The following is a 21,685-nucleotide window of genomic DNA, read 5'->3' as shown; positions in this document are numbered from 1 at the left end:
CCACTGCCAGCTTGAATGGAAAGGAATATAGTGCAAAATGTTAGCACAGCCATTTGGCCCCTAAAATCCTTCTGGCAGGAAGCAGGCAGAGAAAGCTATGTAGCTGGAAATGTGGGCAACCTTTCATGGAAAAGGAAGGATGACTCATATGAGGCCAAGAGCCCAGCCCCCAAGATTGCCTTTGACCATCTCCATCTTCTGGTATAATACGGAAATACCTTTGTGTATTTCCTTCCCCTACCAGATAGGATTGACTTGCATAACCAATATACTGTGGAATGACACTGTGACATTTGAGGCCAAGTCATAAAGGACAATGCAGCTTCCACCCTGCTGTCTTGGATGACCTGCTCTGGGGAAACCACTTGTCACTTGATGAGGATATTCAAGCAGTTCTGGAACAATACACGGCAGGTGCTCATATGCGTTAACCTCAGGCTAATGCAAAAGCTTCTTCATGATAGAAAAGACTCCAAACACATTTTCCTAAAAACAACCACTACCATCACCTCATATTGATGTTGCAATTTATATTAAAAGTACTTTCACCACATCTTGCTTTATGCTCCCAATGAACCCTATGAGGTGGGTGGGTTTATAGAAAGGGCAAATGCAGTCAGTCCCAGGTCCCAAGTGAGGAAGCTAAGTTCTAAAGGGCTTCTGTTCCTTGGTTAAGGCCACATATGATATTCATGGTGTCGGTGTTCTGACATCAAGTTCAGAGCTTTTCTGAAAACATCCAGGCAACATTCAACAGGGATTTCTCATCTATTTGTAGATACTCTCAGAGTAACTCTAGCAGAACTTTCCACAGTAATGTGTCCCCCTTGTAATGTTCTCATGTTATCCTTTCTGTAGCTGGAGCCATGGACAGACATGGACTCTGTCTTCTTTCCACTTGGATTCCTATGCAACAGTGTAACTGGATCATCGGTAACAGTTCGTGGGTGGCCAGACAGTGCTGCCACTGTTCAACATTCCTCACTGGAAGCTGTCTTCAGAGAGCCAAACTTCTTCCCAGTAAGAAAACCAGTCTATGAGTTTAGAGCTATGCTTCATTTTTTAAACTAAAAATGGCATTAGCTTGATTGACTCCCTTAATCATCAGATTTTTAGTTGCTTCCTTTTCGCCTTCTTGGAGGCCAAAACTTTAGAGTATATCCAAATACACTTGTTGCAGGCTCTGAGGGCACACCCAGACATTCCAGAAAGTCCAGTAGCAACAGCCCTGTAAAGAGAATACTGAGGAAGAAAGCCCTTATAAGGAATGTACCATGACAATTCTGATAAAAAGAATGGCTATGTGTGTTAAGGAGCACTTTGTATGCTTTAATTTAATCCTCAAAAGAATCCTATGAGGTAGGATAAAGGCCTAAACATCAAACATTACCATGTGTTCACATAGGCATAGTGCCCTGATATCACAAAGGGCGAAAGTTAACACCTAAAGTGGACACTGTGAATAGCTAATGCCTCTCCAGCAATAGCTACCATCCCCTCGAGGATTACTCTGTTAGGGATCTGGGCCAATTTGGCGTTTTTCACATGCTTTCAAGCCTGATAGTGTTTTGTCATTCCCACATCAATCAGAGGTTTTAGGTAGATGCAGAGTGCATAAAACGGAAATAAGTATATCTTGCCTTCTAAGAAATTCAAGACAGACATCTCCAACCCAACTAAGCCTACTTCTATGGCTCCAAACTGACTTCTATTGTACCCACCTAAAACAGAAGGACATAAGAAATCAAATTTCAAACTAATCTCTGCTTCTTTCTTTTCATTCCCATCTGGCTTAGTGCAAGGAAGTAAGAAATAAAGATTCAATCCAAGAACCTATTCGTAAGCAGCAATTTGAAGAGCCAATGTTTGGCAACAGATACCACTGTACACATTTTAAAACCCATGTTTCTTGAGAACCATCTCAGCCAACTGTGATCACCTTATTTCTGGCCCCTCCTTCACAGTGACAGAATCACAGAAGAAGGCAGCCAGATGAGAACTGCTATAATCAGGAGGAAGACCAATAGCCCATCCCAAATAAAACACTCTGAGTCACGACTTCCAGAACTTCTGCCATGACCATGGGCTTTAAACCATTCCACTGCTTCCTGGAGGTCAAATGGCTGAGCCTTATAACCTAGCTCTTTCTTGGCTTTCTCTAAGCTAAAATAATGTGTGACACCAGTTTTGTAAACTTCAGTGCGAGTGAGGAAGGGCTGGAAGTTGTAGAGTCGACCCAAAATGAAGTGAACCATCTCTGTTAGAAAAGCAAAGCAGTAGACCAAGGTCAATGGCAGGCGGGTAGATGGGAACGTGTAGCCCAGGCCCTCAACCAGAGGCCGGAAGAACTCAAAGTTGTTCACGGGTCTGCCATCTGAGATGAAGTAGGGCTGCCCAGAGGCAATATGGCCCTTGTCAGCTCTCAGGGCTTCTGAGGCCAGAATGTGAGCCTGCACCAAGTTATCCACGTGGACAAACTCAACCAGGCTCCTGGGGTCCCCGTAGACAAACTTGAACAGACCCTTCTCGATGTAGCTGACTATTCTGGGAAGGTGTCTTTGTTCTCCAGGCCCATAGATGCCAGCTGGCCTCAGAGCGCAGGTTCTTAAGACACCGTTGCCTCTGTCCAGGGGTGTACCATTCGCCTCCAGCACCTTCTTTTCTGCAATAGACTTTGTCCGAGAGTAGTGATCAGGGTGGAGGTGAAGAGGCAGGTAGGGCAGAGATTCATCCCCATTTCTGATAACTTGACCTCCAAAGATGACATTGAAAGTGCTGGTGTAAACTAACCTGGGCACCCTTCTTCTTTGGCAAGCCTGGAGGATGTTGTCTGTGCCCCCGATGTTGACTTCTTCGATCAGGTTTCGACTGAGTTGCTCCCGCCCTGACATACCATAAGAGGCAATATGGAACACACAAGTGATGTCTGCATCCTGGAAGGCTTTCTCTATGTCAGACAGGTGGCGGATGTCTCCTTGTATAAACTTGATTCCTTCTGGAATGGTTTCAGCAGGGCTGCTGATGTCAAACAGAATCACGTGGACTCCCTTTTGGTTCAGAGCACAGCCCAGGCTGAAACAAGAAACGGTAAACGTTGCATCAAGTCGCTCTTAAGCTGTGCGTAGGCGAAGCGTATAAAGTAATTTGTGGGGCTGATCCAAGTCTTCTTGGCTCATCCTGAGCCCCTCACTATGCGTGTTCCTTGGTGCAAGGTTCACTTCTTCAAATTTTCAAAAGTGAGAATCCTCTCATCTACTTAAATTACAAAGAGAGAGGCTTTATCTTCAAAGAATGGTGGCATTTTTTCCCTTTGGTTCTAGGGCCCACTATCTATTCTTTGGAATATTTGAGAATAATAACAGAACTGTGAAAGAACAGCTATGATTTAAAATTGTTTTTGGTGATGTGAATAGTCATCCCTCCCAATTTCACAGCTTTATAAAGAATTTTTCTTAAAGTGAAATATACCTGTAGTTCTCAACTGCAGTATCTGAGCAGTGCGCAACACAGTTCATTTCTAGTTTGACATTATACAAACAAGTAAAAGTCTACTCTGTTGTCAGAGTTGAAAGCTTCTGGCAACTACTAGTAAAATAATTCCATGTGTATATTTTAAAGACACACTTACCGAAAACCAAAATAGCCACCTCCTCCTGTAATGAGGACAGTTTCCTGTTGAGATCTTTTGGGGTCCATATGTGGCAGTCAAAAGATAACTGGATCTGTAAGAAGTATGCATCACTGTTACTGATCCAAATGCAGGTATCATTCTCCCTAATTTTGAGCTAACAAAACCAAAAAGTCAATATGCTGTAGTAGAATGAAAAGGTAAGGCCTGGGTCTAGTCATAGCTGTGTCATTTAGCTACTTTCCCTTCAGTTCCTGGGCTTCAAATTTCTCCTGATGTAACATGGGGACAGTAATGTCTGCTCTGCCCACCTGAAAAGGTTAATGTGGAGGTTAAATAAGATAATGTAATTGGCAGTGCTTTGAGGAACACAAAAAACGTTTCAAATGTAAGGCATTATTGTTAATTCTTGAAAATGATTAGAGCCTTTTTGAAAAGAATTGATTCAAATTTGGTAAGAAGAGGCATTTCCCCCCCACCCCCCATGTATCAGAAAATTAGAGAGCACTCTAAAGGAATCTCCCAAAATCTTTTCTGTAAAATTGCACACTGCAGCATGGCTTAATACTGCTTTATTAGCCCTATACTTAAAAAATATATATATGGGGAAAAACTCCTTTATGTAGCAAACGATGCCCTACCTCCCCCACTGCAAATCTTGTAGGTACTTAAAGTACAAGAGCTCAGTGCCTTTGAGGGGTCCCACTTCTCTTTCCCTCTTCTTCTGTGGCCCTCCCCGTATTTCTTTCAAGGCTCCAATGACCCTTCTCCCAAAAACAAAACAAAATAAGCAAAAACTAAGATACCCAGCTCCTTCCATGTAAGAGGGAGAGAGGCCAGGTGCGGTGGCTCACGCCTGTAATCCCAGCACTTTGGGAGGCTGTGACGGGCGGATCACGAGGTCAGGAGATCGAGACCATCCTGGCTAACATGGTGAAACCCCGTGTCTACTAAAAATACAAAAAAATAAGCCGGGCGTGGTGGTGGGCACCTGTAGTCCCAGCTACTCGGGAGGCTGAGGCAGGAGAATGGCGTGAACCTGGGAGGCGGAGCTGGCAGTGAGCCAAGATCATGCCACTGCACTCTAGCCTGTGTGACAGAGTTAGACTCCATCTCAAAAAAAAAAAAAAAGAAAGAAAAAGAAAAAATAGGGAGAGAAATGGAACAGGAAGCACACAGGTCCTTAAAGGCACTGGGCGTGTGCACACACACACGCACACACAAACCCCAACACGTGCGCTCAAGTCAACACAGACGCTCAGAGCTGTGGTTAGGCATGAAGACTGCAAGCAATCAAGAGCCCTACCATTTCTCTTTCCCAGCCAGGCACCCACAGCTGCAGTCACTGCACCATGTAAGTAGACTTCAACATGGAAGAATGTGGAGATGGGAGGGGAGCGGGAGCAGCAGAGGCTGGGACTAGGCAGGATAAAGAGCTTGTATGGCAGAGAGGCTATGAGTGTGAAGTCAGTGTACATGCATAAAGAAAGAAAAAAATATGGGGGACAGGAATACACAGTGAAGGCGTCTTGCCTCAGCCCTTAAGTGGTTATGTGATCTTGGTCAAGACACTTCTCTAGACTTCACTTTTCTCTTCTGTCTGGCTGTGTGTTGTGCTATGTTACAGGAATGCTAAGGTTTTTAAAAAGGCAGCATGGTACAGTGGAAATAATAAAGACAAACCCATACCTAGTGCTTACTGCTGGGGCCAGGCAGCATGCTAAGTGCTTTATGTATATGTTAGCCAATTAATCCTTTTAATAATCTTACCAGGAAAGTACTATTAGATCCTGTTTTTCAGCTGAGAAAAATAAAGCACAGAGACAGTAAACAAACTTGCCCAAACTTACCTGGATTCACACCCGATGGCAGTGTGGCCCCAGGGGCCCGTACTCTTAACCACTAAAACATAGTCTTAAACGGAAAGGGAATGGACTTTGGTGTCCACTTACCAGTTGTGTGATTTTGGACTGTGTGTTTACCACATGTGTTAAAGACTCTGAGCCTGCTGCTTCATCTAACAGTGGAGCTGATAATAAGCCTGAATGAAGACTGCGTGGGATAATGTGCAAAAAATGTCCAACAAAACACCTGGTGCCGTATGGGCACTCCACAGATGTCATTTCTTGAGTAGACTTTTCTTCACACTCCAGAGTTTAGAGATTCAACTAGCGTATCACATTTCCACATACCATGATTAGATCTCTCAAAAAGCACAGGGTTACAAAGAGTTTTGTAAGTTCTTCTGGACACCTGTGTGAGTGCATGAGACTGCCAATGAAACGAATCAGAGCACTCATGCAGAATCGGTCAGTGTGACAAGTGAAGACGAGGTTCAGCAAGTGACTGTCTCAGTGGCTTGACGGTATGGAGAAGAGTGAGAAATACTAGGGAAACTGAGCAAAATGGGGCAGAGGATGACTGATGAGTTCCCAAGGTTCCATTATGCAACTGCCACGGTTGTGCTTTCAAGAAAATTCATGAAGAATGAACGTGCCAGCACTCCCTCAATGTATCTAACAGTGACCTTGTGATTCTATTGTTTTCTGAGTGCAGAACACTCCCATTTGGATTGAAAGTGGTCATAAAACCAAATGCAGTCAATTCTATTCTTTAGTGTACTCACAACCCTTCATGACGAACAGTTTCACAACGTGGTAGGCATCAGTTACTGATATTTCAGTACAGACTTCCCATGTTCACCTCCATGACCTGGTCACAGTCTCCCACTCTTCTGCCACTGGCATTCTATGCTCCAACTGCACAGACTTTCTTTTCCTTTCCTTGAAGATGCTGACCTCATTAGTGCCTCCTGTTCTCACTTCAGTGTGACACATCGTGCACTAGGTCCTTTTCTAGCAGCATCTTTCTCAATATTTAGGTCTGCTCACAAGTCCTCAGAGAGGCTTCTCTATCACCCTATCTAACAGAGCTGCTTGTACCCTAAATGTTGCTTTGTTTTCTTCATGGAACATTTTACTGTCTATCTAAAACTATTTACTTTTTATTATTGATCTCCTTCCCACAGAATGTAAAGTTCTATGAGAACTGAGGCCCTCTGTCTTCTGAGGTGTCCCTACTAGAATCCAGAACATAGTAGATGCCCAATAAATATTTTGTTGAATCTATGGATTATTCTGAACACCCTAAAATATATCCAATTTAGTAAAATTGTGATGGGCACAAATTACTTTACCCAGGGCTCTGCAGTGTTTAAGAGTCACTGTTCTGCATGACATTAATGCTGCCATTTTAACAATAACATATCTCCTAAAAAGTGCTGGGTTATGGAATGAAAGATACAAACCCAAATGAGACAGAGGTCCTGCTTTCCAGAGCTTACAAATGAGAAAGAGGCTTCTACAGATATCAAAAGGAAAAGGCAAAAAAAAGATGAAAATAAAGTTATTGTTTTAATGTTGGTATAAACAAAGTGCAGTGGGAACACCAAGGTGAGGGGTAGGGAGACTGATTCTGACAGGGCAGATCAGGAAGACTTCATGGGAGAGTGAGTTTTAGTGCTACAGGGCCCATGGGAGGATCTAGGTAGGCTGAGAGGAGGGTTATCACTGGTGAGGATGAACCACGAATCAATGGATCAGAGGCAGAGAAGGCTGTGCTGGGCAGCTAACATGGGGAGTCCGCCATGGTTGGTGTGCAAACAGAAGCACGGAGCTGGTGCTTGAGGGTGAAAAGACCGCCTGGACTGAACCTGGAGACAGGCTTCTGTCCCCTTCCATAAAGTTTGAATCCCATTTTTTTTTTTTTCCGAGACAAGGTCTCACTCTGTTGCCCAGGCTAGAGTGTAGAGGTGTGACCACGGCTCACTGCAACCTTGATTTCCCGACCTCAAGAGATCCTCCTACCTCAGCATCCTGAGTAGCTGGGACTACAGGCATGCACCATGATGCCTGGCTAGTTGAATTCCATTCTGCAGACAACAGAAGCCTTTTTAGGTTTACAGAAAGGAACTGTTGGGGCCACCTCAGTACTTGTGAAAGAGGAGGCTTCCCCTGGAGGAGGAAATGGGCCAGGGTCCAGGGAAGGGAGATGTGGCTCTAGGCTAGAGGGTTACCAGTGAGGACAAAAGGCCAGTGTGCTCAGGTGAAATCAGGGTGAGGGCTAGCGAACAACTGCAGGAGGTGGCAGCATGTTGCACCCAGATGATGTTCTGAGGAAGGCGATGTCATTAACTGAAACAGTAGGCTTTGGAAATGTTCTTGTCTGGCTGAAAGTTTTGACAAACAGGATGCCAGATAACGATTTAAGATCTTCTTAATATCTCTGTAAGAATTCCACCATAAGGAATTCTGAAAATGGACAAGGCCTTCAAAAGTCCAATTAAAAAATTCCAACGGAAATACCTATCTTTAATTAGTCTTTGGTTTTAAAATTACACATTCCAGTCCAGTCACAAGACCACAGGTCAATCATGGTTCATGTGCACATTAATCAAGTAAGGAACATACAACTTCGGATTATTAATGCTTCAGAAACCTGCCAGGCCTAGTGATGCTACTCCATTACCTTCCAACTAGTTTCAGAATGATCTGAGGCAAAAACTTGTATAACTGATCTGATCGGGGGGTCAGAAGAGAAAGGTAAGGAAAAATTAATAACTTAACAAAATAAACAGCAAGGAAAAAGCTTATCCACCAGGCCAGTAAAGCCTTCACAGGATGGTAGCCATCTGCTGCACTGCTGGGAGCCGCCTCCTCCCTTCCTGATCCTCAACATTGATAAGCACCGAAAAATCTTAGCAAACGCATTTTGCAGACCTGCCCCCACCCAAAATTCTCATGAATGCTAAGCCAGAAGGGAGAAGAGAATATACAGTTGTTCTTCAGCCAGCTGCCTGATTTTCATCTACTCTGTGGCTCCTGTTTTATTAATTAGTTTCTGTCTGATTCCTTCTAGGGCTGGGCACTCAGACCTGGCTTTATAATGGCAAGTGCTTGAAGGTTCTTCCGAACTGTGGCTTTCTTCAGTAATTGCTCTCCCCTGGTGGGGAGGGCTACATCTGACCTGAGCAGTCATTTTGGTGGATACAGGTTAAAGTTAAGCACATGATCAAGGAAAAAAAAAAAAAAAAAAAAAAAGCTTAATTACAAACAGGAAAAAAATTAAATTTAAAATTCACCTGACCTCTTGAGAATACTAAGGTAAAGCGAGGGGAATAATGTTGACATCTCAAGGGAAGTTATGAGAAGAAACTAGTAAAAGATGACTGGGAGTACTTTACATTTTAAAAGACCTAATTAAATGCTAAAGATCAGAAATAAGAACCTTCAACTACGCACACAGTTCCTTCATCCCTATGAGTTCAAGATGATTGTGTTACTAGCCCTCTGGTATTATAATGCAACATAGAAATATGGGTGTCATTAGCATTTCACCAATAGAAACTATGGAACAGAGAGAATTTAAGACGGTTCCCATAAAAATAAAAACTTACGATATTTACTTTAAGAGATATAAAAAATATCTCCAAGTAGTATAACCCCATGATTAGGTGCTTTAAATCACTGTACAAGTGCTGACCAGAGGTAAAAGGTAACTTTATTGTTATTATATCAAGATCTGGCAAATATATTGATGCCAGAGGGCTTATGAAATGGTGTTGTTCAAATTCCATGCATGATCTGAAAATTATCTACTTGTGTTTAATATAAGGAAGTCAAAACAATAAAAATAAATATGCAGTTAGGGGTGATAAGGAGAAGAATTCTGATACAGATAAAAGAGATGTGACATATAAAATTCAAAAGGGGCTGGGTGCAGTGGCTTATGCTTATAATTCCAGCACTTTGGAAGGCTGAGGCAGGTGGATCACTGGAGGTCAGGAGTTAAGAGACCAGCTGGGCCAAAATGGTGAAACCCCTGTCTCTACTAAAAACAGAAAAAAGTAGCCGGGCGTGGTGATGCACACCTGTAATCTCAGCTACTTGGAAAGCTGAGACAGGAGAATCGCTTGAACATAGGGGATGGAGGTTGCAGTGAGCGGAGATTGCACCACTACACACCAGACTGGATGACACAGAGAGATGCCATCCAAAAAAAAAAAAAAAAAAAAAATCCAAAAGGCCAAAACACCTGGGAAGAAAATTAACTAAGGGTATAGGATTAAGTAAAAACCAGTATACTGGTAATAGATATGGGTATTTATGCAGGGTTTTGAACATAAGTAGGTAGCAGGACAGCTGTCTGTAATTCAGGGTCATCATTTGAGGTGTTTCAAATCTTGTTCGGCTAGCTAAACTTCTACCTAGGTATCTATGGCACAAGAGCCTTGCAATTCTCCACAATGCTGATGACAAAAGAAATGAAAAAATTTTATAATTGGTATTTCCCATCTGTTTCCCAAGCTATCGTATAAATGCCATGTGAGCACAGACCGGCAATATCTGTAGGGACAAGGAATATCTAGCAGATTGTAGACCCAGTAAATCTAAATGGGGTGAACATTTTGCAAGCTCTTCAAATGCCTCTTTCTGTCCTATCTGCAAGGAGTACTACACTTGTATTTTCCTCTTCACTAAGTTAGCAGTTTGCCACATCTATACATTGAAGTAATATCAAGTAATTGAAGTAATATCAACTGCCACTTATTAAGCACTTACTCTGTGCCAGGCATTCTACAATACTCTGTCCAGGAATTATTTCACATACCTCTGAGATGAGTACTAATTTGTTAATTCCATTTTACAGATGAGAAAACTGAAGCTCAGAGACACAAAGTGCCTAACTCCAAGTGCTACAGCTAGCAAATGGTAGAGCAGGGAGCCGTACCAATAACCCAGGTGCATCTGACTCTACAGTTCACCTTAACGCAGCAGTACTTGAGGCTGTGCAGAGCCCCTGCCTGAAGTGCTGGGTACTGACCTGAGTCCTGTGAGGGCTTTCACTGTTAACACATTCTGCAACCTCATCGCGGCCCCTGCAGTTCCCAGAGACTCTCAGTTTGGAAATCTGAGAATCAGACTTGGCTGTTCCACCAATTCCCTGTGTGACCCTGGGCAATTCACTGAACTTCTCTCTCTGATCATGTTTCCTCCTCCCCAAAATAAAAACAGCAACAACCATGGCTACACCTATTATTTATTATGGGTTAGGGAGTGATATAGTTTGGCTGTGTCTCTACCCAAGTCTCCTCTTGAATTGTATCTCCCGTAAGTCCCACATGTCCTGGGAGGGACCCAGTAGTAGGTAATTGAATCATGGGGGTGGGTCTTTCCCATGCTATTCTCATGATAGTGAGTAAGTCCCACAACATCTGATGGTTTTATAAAGGAAAATTCCCCTACACAAGCTCTCTGGCCAGCCGCCATGTAAGACGTGACTTTGCTCTTCCTTTACCTTCTCCCATGATTATGAGGCCTCCCCAGCCATGTGGAACTGTGAGTCCATTAAACCTCTTTCCATTATAAATTACCCAGTCTTGGGAATGTCTTTATTAGCAGCATGAGAATGGACTAACACAGTAAATTGGTACCGGATAGTGGGGTGCTACTGTAAGGGTATCCAAAAATGTGGAAGTGACTTTGGAACTGGTTTACAGGCAAAGGTTGCAACAGTTTTGAGGGCCCAGAAGAAGAAAGGAAGATGTGGGGAAGTTGGGAACTTCCTAGAGACTTGTTGAATGGCTGTGACCAAAATGCTGACAGCGATATAGACAATAAAGTCCAGGCTGAGGTGGTCTCAGATGGAGATGAGGAACTTTTTGGGAACTGGAGCAAAAGTGACTCTTGTTATGTTTCAGCAAAGAGACTGATGGCATTTTGTCCTTGCCATAGAGAACTGTGTAACTTAGAACTTCAGAGGGATGATTTAGGGTATCTGGGGTAAGAAATTTCTAAGCTGCAAAGCATTCAAGAGGAAGCAGAGTATAAGTTTGGAAAATTTGCAGCCTAATGATGCAATGGAAAAGAAAAACCCATTTTCTGGGGAGAAATTCACGCTGGCTGCAGAAATTTGCATAAGAAACAAGGAGCCAAATGCTAATCATCAAGACAATGGGGAAAATGTCTCCAGGTCATGTCAGAGACCTTCATGGCAGCCCCTCCCATCACAGGCCCAGAAACCTAGGAGGCAAAAATGGTTTCCTGAGCTGGGTCCAGGGCCCCCCTGCTCTGTGCAGCCTAGGAACTTGGTGTTCTGTATCCCAGCAGCTCCAGCTGTGGCTAAAATGGGCCAAGGTACAGCTCAGGTTGTGGCTTCAGAGGGTGCAAGCCCCAAGCCTTGGCAACTTCCATGCGGTGTTAAGCCTGTGGATGCACAGAAGTCAAGAATTGAGGTTTGGAAACCTCTGCCTAGATTTCAGAGGATGTATGGAAACTCCTGAATGTTCACGCAGAAGTTGGCTACAGGGGTGGGGCCCTCATGGAGAACCACTACTAGGGCAGCGTGGAAGGGAAATGTGGGGTTGGAACCACCCCACAGAGTCCCCACTGGGACACTGCCTAGTGGAGCTGTGAGAAGACAGCTACCATCCTCCAGACCCCAGAATGGTAGATCCACCAGCAGCTTGCACCGTGCACCTAGAAAAGCAGCAGACACTCAATGCCAGCCCTGAAAGTAGCCAAAAGTGGGGCTGTACCCTGCAAAACCACAGGGGTGGAGCTGCCCAAGACTAGGGGAACCCACCTCTTGCATCAGTGTGACCTGGATATGGGACATGGAGTCAAAGGGGATCATTTTAGAGCTTCAAGATTTGACTGCCCTGCTGAATTTTAGACTTGCATGGGGCCTGTAGCCCCTTCGTTTTGGCCAATTTCTCCCTTTTGGAATGAGTGTATTTACCCAATACCTGTACCCCCATTGTATCTAGGAAGTAATTAACTTGCTTTTGGTTTTACGGGCTCATAGGTGGAAGGTGCCTGCCTTGTCTCAGATGAGACTTTGGAGTGTGGACTTTTGAGTTAATGCTGAAATGAGTTAAGACTTTGGGGGACTGTTGGAAAGGCATGATTGGTTTTGAAACGTGAGGACATGAGATTTGGGAGGGGCCAGGGGCAGAAGGATATGGTTTGGCTATGTCTCCACCCAAATCTCACCTTGAATTTTAGATCCCATAATTCCCACATGTCCTGGGAGGGACCCAGTGGGAAGTAATTGAATCACGGGGGTGGGTTTTTCCCATGCTGTTCTCACAACAGTGAATAAGTTTCACAAGAGCTGATGGTTTTATAAAGGGGAGTTCCCCTGCACAAGCTCTCTTGCCTGCCACCATGCAAGACATAAGACGTGACTTTACTCCTCCTTTGCCTTCTGCCATGATTATGAGGCTTCCCCAGCCATGGGGAACTGTGAGTCCATTAAACCTCTTTCCTTTATAAATTACCTAGTCTTAGGTATGTCTTTATTAGCAACATGAGAATGGATTAATACAGGTAGTTTAAAGGTTTAGCATTTAAGCCTCAGGACAATCTTCTGAGGTAGTTACTAGTCTTATCAGCTTTCAGAAATGAGGAAAACAGATCAGAGGTTAGGAACCTTGCCCACAAATTATGCAGGTCATAAGTGGCTGGGCAGGATTTAGGGCTTGAAGCCGGGTCTGTGTAACTCTTAACTACCACGTGTAATGCCGCACACTAAGGCTGGGACAATGCAGATTCACTTAGGTCATTATCCTACCACTGTGAAAGGAAAATAAATCTTGGGGCTCCAAGATCACTAAGGTAAAGGGAAAAGTCAAGCTGTGAACTGCTTAGGGCAAACCTGCCTCCCATTCTATTCATATATTTCTGCTCACTGAAATAAAGGCATATCTGATTGCTTCCTTTGGAGAGGCCAATCAAACTCAAAAGAATGTCACTATTTGTCTCTTACCTACCTACGACCTAGAAGCCCCCTCCCTGCTTCCAGTTGTCCCGCCTTTCCAGACTGAAAAAATGTTCACCTTACATCTGTTGCTGTCTCATGTCTCCCTAAAATGTATGAAACGAAAATGTGCTCTGACCACCTTGAGTATATGTGGTCAAGACCGCCTGAGGCTGTGTCATGGGTACATGTCTTCAATGTTGGCAAAATAAACTTTCTAAATTAACTGAGACCTGTCTCAGATTTTCAGGGTTCACTCCACCTCCACAATTTCTGTCATGTCTGGTTCATCTGGTACTATGACTAGCCTATAAGGTTTTGTTTAAACCTACTTACCTTTTCCCAACAAACACATGCAGTTTAAATGGGAACCTGTCACTGCCATTTTAAGTGGGAAACCAGAACCACGCCATAATGAGGAGGAAATCGTTCCCCCAAAGTGTGCAGAAAATCAAAGATAGGAATCAAGTATAGACAAACACCTGTGGAAAGTTCGGAGATTGGGGCCTGCTGTCCATAAAAACAAAAAATGAAGAGAGCCAGTGTTTGAGACCTTGGCGACATTCTAGAAAGCCAAGCTGCGCCCGGCCCCCTGGGATCAGGAAGACACCTGAAAGGGGATGCTCCTTCCCGCCACCCTGCTTAGTCATTCATCACCGTCCCCCACCCCCGGGAACGCCACCTGTTGCGTTCCAGGCCAAGGCGGCCCAAGGTCCCCGCAGAAGGGCAGCGGCCCCCAACCCCAGCCCAGGCCCACTCACAGCTGCAGGAACAAGGGCGCGGCAGGCCGACTATGGCAGGCGGGGAGGCCCAGCCCTCCCTAGCTGCCCACCGTCCCCGCTCGGGAGCCGCAGTCGTCGGACCGGCCTCCTGGAGCCACTTCCGGGCCTCTCTAGGAAGCCTGGAGGTCTCGGCGTCTCTATGATGCGCAGGTGTCTCGTTCACCTTTACCAACGTTGGGGCGCCAGGAAGTTCGCTCCTTGAATTCCCCCACGTTCCCTGGCTGTGCGTTCCGCCGTAGCGGGAACCCTTTTAGGGCCACATCTTCCCCCACCTGCCCTGTCTGTGCGTTCCGCCATGGTGGGAACCTGTTAGGGCCACGTCAACTGCTCTTCCCACCTCCAATGTCTGCTTTTAGAGTTTCACCTCCATCTTTATTTATTACCAAGGCCTAGCACAGTGCCTGATAAATAGGCGCTCAGGTCAGCATTGCTTGGGTGGATGGATGATGGATAAGGCTCTAAAAGGCGACAGAATATTCACTCTCCATGTATCTCTTTAAGTCTGTTTTATCTCTGAGTTTCCACATCTATGTGTGCCCATATGTTTTCCTGTGTCCCTAATTTTCCTTATTTCTCTTTGTTCTGGTCGCCAAGCAGGCAGTAATGCCAAGACTAATCTTTGTTGCTGAATGAACCAAGGAACGCAGAAAGTTGGTATCCTCACTCAAAAGTCTCCTTTTGAGGCCCATCTTTTGTCTCCTTATCATGAATGTGGTTCTGTGGATAGTTGCAGACTGTACACGTGTATGGACATGCGTCCTGGAATGGACCCCTGGCTGGGGAGGATTTCATTTTGGCGTCTTGGAGGATGGAGGTTTTGACTTCATATGCTGCTTTTACCGATAGAACTTGTCCCAAATGCGGACTCAAAGAGGTTCATATCAATTGAATGATTTACCACTCAGTTTTCACTAAGCACACACAGTTATAAGGACAAACTCAGGTCCTAGGATAGAAAAATTAATGAAGGTCCCGTGAAGAAAGCAAGAAGTGCCAGTCCCTGGCACTGGCCTCTCTCATAGGATGTTCTGACTCTTCCTACCTGTCTTGTCCTCACCTGTTACCCAGGCATAAGTCATAAGAGACTTCTTGTACTAAGCAGTCTTAAGGAACAGCTTTGCGGTGGCTGCTTAGGATACATAAAAATTAGAGGAGAAGAGGAAGAATATTCAGGGGGCTGAGAGACCAGCTATATGCTCTTGAGACCAGCAGCCAAGGAAGAAAAGACCCACTGAGGATGCAGTAAAGAAGACAGATTTCCTTTGGGGGATTACAGGATCCTCTGAAGGATACCCAGATTTAGAGTGTGTGGATAAACATGAGAAATGGTGAATTTAAATGTTAATATTCTTGTGCCACCAAGGACTCTTCTAAAATATAAGCAGGCGTGTTTTAAAGGAAAATTACAAACTCTGTAATTGCTTCCTTAGCTTCCATCATAATTTAGTGAGTCGATTTTATAAAGGTCTGACCAAGAGATCTAAGATAGAAACGACTGGAGAAAGAAATTAACTTCAACGTGAGTTTGTATGTGAGTGTTTGTTTAGTATTGTCTTCCCCCAGTAATATATCCAGGCAGTGGATGCATCTCAGAAAGATCAGTTTGCCGTCACAATTCCTCACAGGCGTGAAGTATTTTATTTCTCACTCTGATCACCGTCCAATGCAGTCTGCAGGGACGGGAAGAGTGCTGTGCTCCACATAACCACTCAGGGATCCAGGCTTCCCCCATTTGCTAAGCCATCATGTTCAACTCTTACCTGCCAAGGTCACTACAGAAGGGAAAGTAAGAGCTTGGCTTTCCCCAACACTTCTCACTTCAAGGCTCCTGCATCCCTTTGAAATTCTTCAATCTCTTCACAGCCCTTAGCTCATCTGAAATTATCTTGCATATTACTATAATGAGAGCTCCATGAATGCAGAGACCTACTTGATTGATTGGTGTCTCTCCACTGCCTACTATAGTGTTTGGCATAGAGACAGAATTTTTTTAAATTTGTGAATGAATGAGCAAGTGACTATATGTCGCATTTCTGGTTGTCCCTGTTCAAATCTCAGGCTAGCAAACGAGACCTTCTTTTGGCCCAGCTTGGATCAGAAATCATCTCTAAGGCAGTCACATGAGAACCTTGCTTTCCAAAAGTATGGACCAGTAACATGAACATCACATGAGAGCTTATTAGAAATGTTGGGTCTTGGATCCCATTCTAAGCTTAATAAATACAAATCTGCATTTAGCAAATTCCCTAGGTAATTCCTATGTATAGTAAAGGCTGATAAGCACCGCCCTAAAAGTGCTATGACTTAGTGGTAGTACCACTACAATTCTCTGAGCTGGGTAAGAGAGCCCTTGTAATAGTTCCACACTGCACCTGGAAATCAGGTGAGTTTAAGTGACTTACCCAAGGTCACAGAACTAGTAAATGACGGAGCTGTGATTAAAAGCCAAGGCTTCTGACTTCCATATCCTTCGCATTCCATCTCTTTCACTATGCAGCTCTCTCTCCTAGATAAACCTATTTTCTTTCACCAATAAAAAATATATAAAGGGGAATAAACAGAAAAAAATTAAGCTATATTTAAACAGTGGTTAATGGTTTCAATAATTGATTTTAGAAAAGAAAACAAGCATTTATCACATGCAGTACATTTCATAAAATGGTTTTCCCCATTACATATTAAAGAACTCTCCAAGTAACATAATGTTTATATTTTCATTTATTCAGCAATTAAGCAACTTAATATTCTTTTAGAAGCATTTATAGCACTTATTAAGAATTATCAAGCATACTATTTGGGTCAATGGTTTTTCCTTTTTCCTGTTAAAAACTTCTGAAATAACTCATTATTATTACCCTTGCTTCACTCAGTACTGATTAAACTAAGTGTTTAAATAGTGCTGACTAAACCTACATGTTATTGTGAGTGTCCTGGCCAAGGGCTCTGTGTTCAGTGCTGAAGCATTTGGGGTTCTCCTAGAAGGACACAAAGCACCCTTTGAGACAGTAAAGCTTATATTTGCCACTTTCATGTCTCAGTGTTTTCGGAAATCGAGGAGTCAGGATACCAACTATGTTCATCAGGTCTCTTTGGGTTGCAAATCATAGAAATCCATCCCAATATAGATAAATCAAAAGTAGGGATGCTTGGCTCCTGTAACTGGAAGCTCAAAAGGTGGATCTAGCTGTCGAGCCTCAGACATCATAGACTCCTCTCTCCTTATCTCTAGGCTCTGGATAGAGAAAGGTTAGTATAGAACATGTCAGATGTGGTTTTCCCCAAAGAAGGGATTTTTGGCACACACCAAATAATATCTCACTATGCCAATTAACAAAATCAGTTTGTGCTTTGTGGAAGATTGCCAGTTCTTACTCAAAATGTCTTTCCCTTCTTCCATAATAATAGTGTTGTACTTGCACATGACCATCCAGAATAAAAGCGCCACTTACCAGCTTCCCTTGCAGCTAGACGTGCCCATGTGGCTAAGTTTTTGCCAATATAATGTGAGTGGAAGTGATACGTGCCATTTCTGCATCACATGCCTAAAAGGAAATTCATTTCTCTCTTTTCTCCCCTCCTATGGACTGACACTGAGCTTTGACTCAGCTCCATCCCTGTAGGTGAAGATAGTACCCCTATGAGATATTGGAACAACAAGATACAAGGAACCTGAGACTTTGAATGACCTTGTGGAGTACAACTGTCTCACTAGGCTCACCATTCTAGATTACCTATACTGTTATGTATGATACTATACATTTTTAATAAAAAGTTTTGTTGAGATCATTGTAGATTCACATGCCATTGTAAGAGAGCTCCTGCATACTCTTTGCTCAGTTTCCCCCAATGATAACATTTTGTGAAACTGTAGTATAATATCACAACCAAGATATCAACATTGATACAGTTGATAGATCTTACTCAGATTTCGTTTTACTTGTACTCACTTGTATGTGTATGTGTCTGTGTTTAGTTCTTTACAATTTTATTACGGGTGTTGGTTTCTGTATTAAGCCACTGTGTTTTCAGGGTTTTTATTTTTTATAGCAGTCTAGCTTTTATCCTCATACAAGACAGTAGAACAACATGTGCCAGGAAAGAATGATGTATTCAAAGATGGAAGACTCAGATGTATTCTTCTCACTGGTCTATAAAGAATAACTTTATTAAATGATAGTCAGCTTGTATTGGGCACCTGCTTTGTATCAAGCATCATGTTAAGTGCTGGGACAATGCAGTGAGAGTTAAGACAGTCCTAGGTAGTACAACTGCAGTGGTTATGTTTATCATCCACCATATTGCCTATAGCCTATTGGTCTTCAGCAAACAGAATATAAAAGATACTTATTCCATAATAACCGGATCCTCCAAGAGACATCTGCTCCCAACCTGCTTCTTTTAAACCCCCTTCAGAAAATGATGCGCAAACCCATTAATACTTCCTTCTTGGATGTGGGACCTCCTCCTAGGAGGGAGTGGTGTGTCTCAGAATAGTCTCTGCAAGGAATTCTGGTGTGATTCAACTGCGAGAAATAACCACCATGTCTTAGTTTCAGTTCTCCCAGAAACAGACCTTTAGATAAGGATTCAAGGGCAAGTAGTTTATTTTGGAGGTCATCCCAGAAACTACCAGTAGTGGGGTGGAGATGTGAGACAGGGAAGGGAAGGAAATCAGGTATCACTGAGGACAACCAAGCTTAATACTGCTGTGGGCTTAATCCTTCCATAAACTGGCCCGGCGCGGTGGCTCACGCCTGTAATCCTAGCACTTTGGGAGGCCGAGGCGGGTGGATCAGGAGGTCAGGAGTTCAAGACCAGCCTGGCCAAGATGGTGAAATCCCATCTCTACTAAAAATATGAAAATTAGCTGGGCGTGGCAGCAAGCACCTGTAATCCCAGCTACTCGGGAGTCTGACGCAGATAATTGCTTGAACCCAGGAGGCGGAGGTTGCAGTGAGCTGAGATTACACCACTGCACTGCACTCCAGCCTGCGTGACACAGCGAGACCCTCCTTCCAAAAAAAAAAAAAAAAAAAAAAATCCTTTCATAAACTGAATCCTTCTAGAGAAACTCTGAAATGCAGTAAACACCTTTCTCAGTGTTATTCTACCTGCTGGCTGAGGTTGTTCACTATTTATTCACTAACATTCATTGCTTATTGGTTGAAAGTATGCATGGGGTGGATTTCTTCCCCATCACTTCCAGTTTCTCCATAACAAAGCAACGTAAAACCATGCAGGTTCTAACATTTGGAAGTCCAGCAGGCACGCACAGATAAGTGTAGGGGAAAGGAAGTGGGGCACCACTGGAATAACTAATGTCATAACTAATGTCTTACTTATAGGATAATAATTCACTTGAAATAATGAATAACTTCCCTTTTCTGATCTTTAGATTTAGAGGAAATAAAACAAGGAGACTAGAAGCATAGACTTTAGAGTCAGAGTGATGGAGATTTGAATCCTGGCTCTGCATGTTGGAGTACTGAGCTGATGAAATGAGACGGTGCCTATATTCCCTACAGACACTTATTGGACAATGTTAGGTGCTCTTGTTATAGCTCACATTCAAGATTACATGTGCAAAACTTGTACAGGAATGTTCAAAGCAACATTATTCATAATAGCCCCAAAGTGGAAACAACCCAAATATCCATTAACTGTTGAATGGATAAATAAAATGTGACATGTTCATGCAATAGAATATGATTCAGCCAGAAAAGGCAAGACATCCTGATGCATGCTACAACATGGATGAACCATGAAAACATTTCGCTCATGTTTTCCTTAGCCAGTTGCAGAAACAACTCATAAAAGGCCACATATTGTGTGATTTTACTTGTAGGCAATGTCCAGAATAGGCTAACCCACAGAGACAGAAAGCTGGTGGCTGCTGAAAACTAGGGGTTTTGGGGTGAAATGGTGAGTGACTGCTAATGGGTTACTTTTTAAGGTGAAACAATGATGGCTGCACAAGTCCAAAAAACCACCGATTTGTACACTCTTTTTTTTTTCTTTTTGTTGAGGTATAGTCTCGCTCTTGTCACCCAGGCTGGAGTGCAGTGGCACCATCTCAGCTCACTGCAACCTTCGCTTCCAGGCTCAAGCGATTCTCCTGCTTCAGCCTCCCAAGTAGCTGGGATTACAGGCACCCCCCACCATGCCTGGCTAATTTTTGTATTTTTAGTAGAGACAAGGTTTCACCATGTTGGTCAGGCTTGTTGCGACCTCCTAACCTTAGGTGACCCGCCTCACTTGGCCTCCCAAAGTGCTGGGATTACAGGTGTGAAACACTGCACCTGGCCTGATTTGTACACTTTAAATTGGTAAATTGTATGATATGTGAATTAGATATTAATAAAGCTATCACAAAAAAGATTACACCTACAATAACGTCAGTCTCATTCTAATTTCAATGCTGTTTGAATGGGAGAGGATGGCCTATCCCCTTGGACATGGCCATGGATGTGTGTCATAGGGGGCAACATCAATGTGACTAAAAGATGAGGAGCCACTGCATTAGAAAAATAAACATTAGACTCTTGTTTCACTATCTCAATATGACAGCTTTGCCCCTGGGACCCTCCTCTTGCCTTCATTTCTCTCAGGGCAATGCAAAAAAGAGTACAAACCAGGAGGGAAAATGAGGTTTGAATAATAAGTGGTTTTCAATTAGCTGCATTGAAAACTGAGAGTCGACTTGTATTAATTTTCACGATCAAATTACTTCATTTTGTCTCTCCCCTGACTGCTAGGGTAATTTTATGCCAGAATTATTTTAGTCATTCTAATTATGCGTGCATCAATATTTAGTGGGTGTTTACCTAACCCACAGCACACCCAAATGTTTTTGCTCCCCCAGAGACCATGGTAGTGCAACATAATATTAAGAGGCGGTGCGTGGTATGGAGATGAGGTTCCCTTTATTTCTCGTCCTTGTTTGTAAGGAACATTCAGGTGGTGTTTCTTGGAAAGCAACTTATATGTTATTCAGACGCACCTACAAAACTAAAAGCAGTACTGTGGATGCTATGGGTTCATTATCTGATACTAAATGCAATTCTAGCACCGGTGTTTCATTAGGGATTCAGTTATGTAAGACGAATTAAAATTTACCATTTCTTTAGAATTTCCTTTTTGCAAAACACCTTTGCTGTCTGTCATGTGTTTGAATTTTTCTGTCGCCGACAGTATTTCTTCTCCCCTTTTCCTGTAGACTCTTTCCCCTTTAGTTATTTTATTTTGTTCTTGAGATGGCGTCTCACTCTATCACCCAGGCTGGAGTGCAGAGGCACGATCTCAGCTCACTGCAGCCTCCACCTCCCAGGTTCAAGCAATTCTCCTTCCTCAGCTTCCAGAGTAGCTGGGACTACAGGTGCACACCACTACCTCTGGCTAATTGTTTGCATTTTTAGTAGAAACAGGGTTTCACCATGTTGGCCAGGGTGGTCTCAAA

The 21,685-nt window shown here is 43.4% G+C and overlaps 1 protein-coding gene across 1 annotated transcript; it reads right to left on the bottom strand.

The window, feature by feature from the left end:
- Window positions 1-481: 481 nt before the first annotated feature.
- Window positions 482-16,728, bottom strand: SDR42E1 (short chain dehydrogenase/reductase family 42E, member 1). The gene is made up of 3 exons (XM_003917232.4): window positions 14,209-16,728; window positions 3,629-3,722; window positions 482-3,072 (listed from the first exon to the last, which is right to left on the bottom strand). The coding sequence occupies exons 2-3, from the start codon at window positions 3,694-3,696 to the stop codon at window positions 1,959-1,961; spliced, it is 1,182 nt and encodes a 393-aa protein (XP_003917281.2). The 5' UTR covers window positions 3,697-3,722; window positions 14,209-16,728; the 3' UTR covers window positions 482-1,958.
- Between the last annotated feature and the right edge of the window lie 4,957 nt (window positions 16,729-21,685).

Source organism: Papio anubis, chromosome 18 (assembly GCF_008728515.1).
Source record: "Papio anubis isolate 15944 chromosome 18, Panubis1.0, whole genome shotgun sequence".
In the NCBI taxonomy this organism is placed as follows: domain Eukaryota; kingdom Metazoa; phylum Chordata; class Mammalia; order Primates; family Cercopithecidae; genus Papio; species Papio anubis.
The sequence above is the reverse complement of the archived record's forward strand: the minus strand, read 5'-3'. Positions and strand labels throughout refer to the sequence as shown.

Excerpts from the sequence above, each read along its gene's own strand:
- SDR42E1 (XM_003917232.4), bottom strand. The coding sequence starts at position 3,696 with ATGGACCCCAAAAGATCTCAACAGGAAACTGTCCTCATTACAGGAGGA. Across the intron at positions 3,073-3,628 it reads GGTGGCTATTTTGGTTTTCG|CCTGGGCTGTGCTCTGAACC; the intron begins GTAAGTGTGTCT and ends TTCTTGTTTCAG.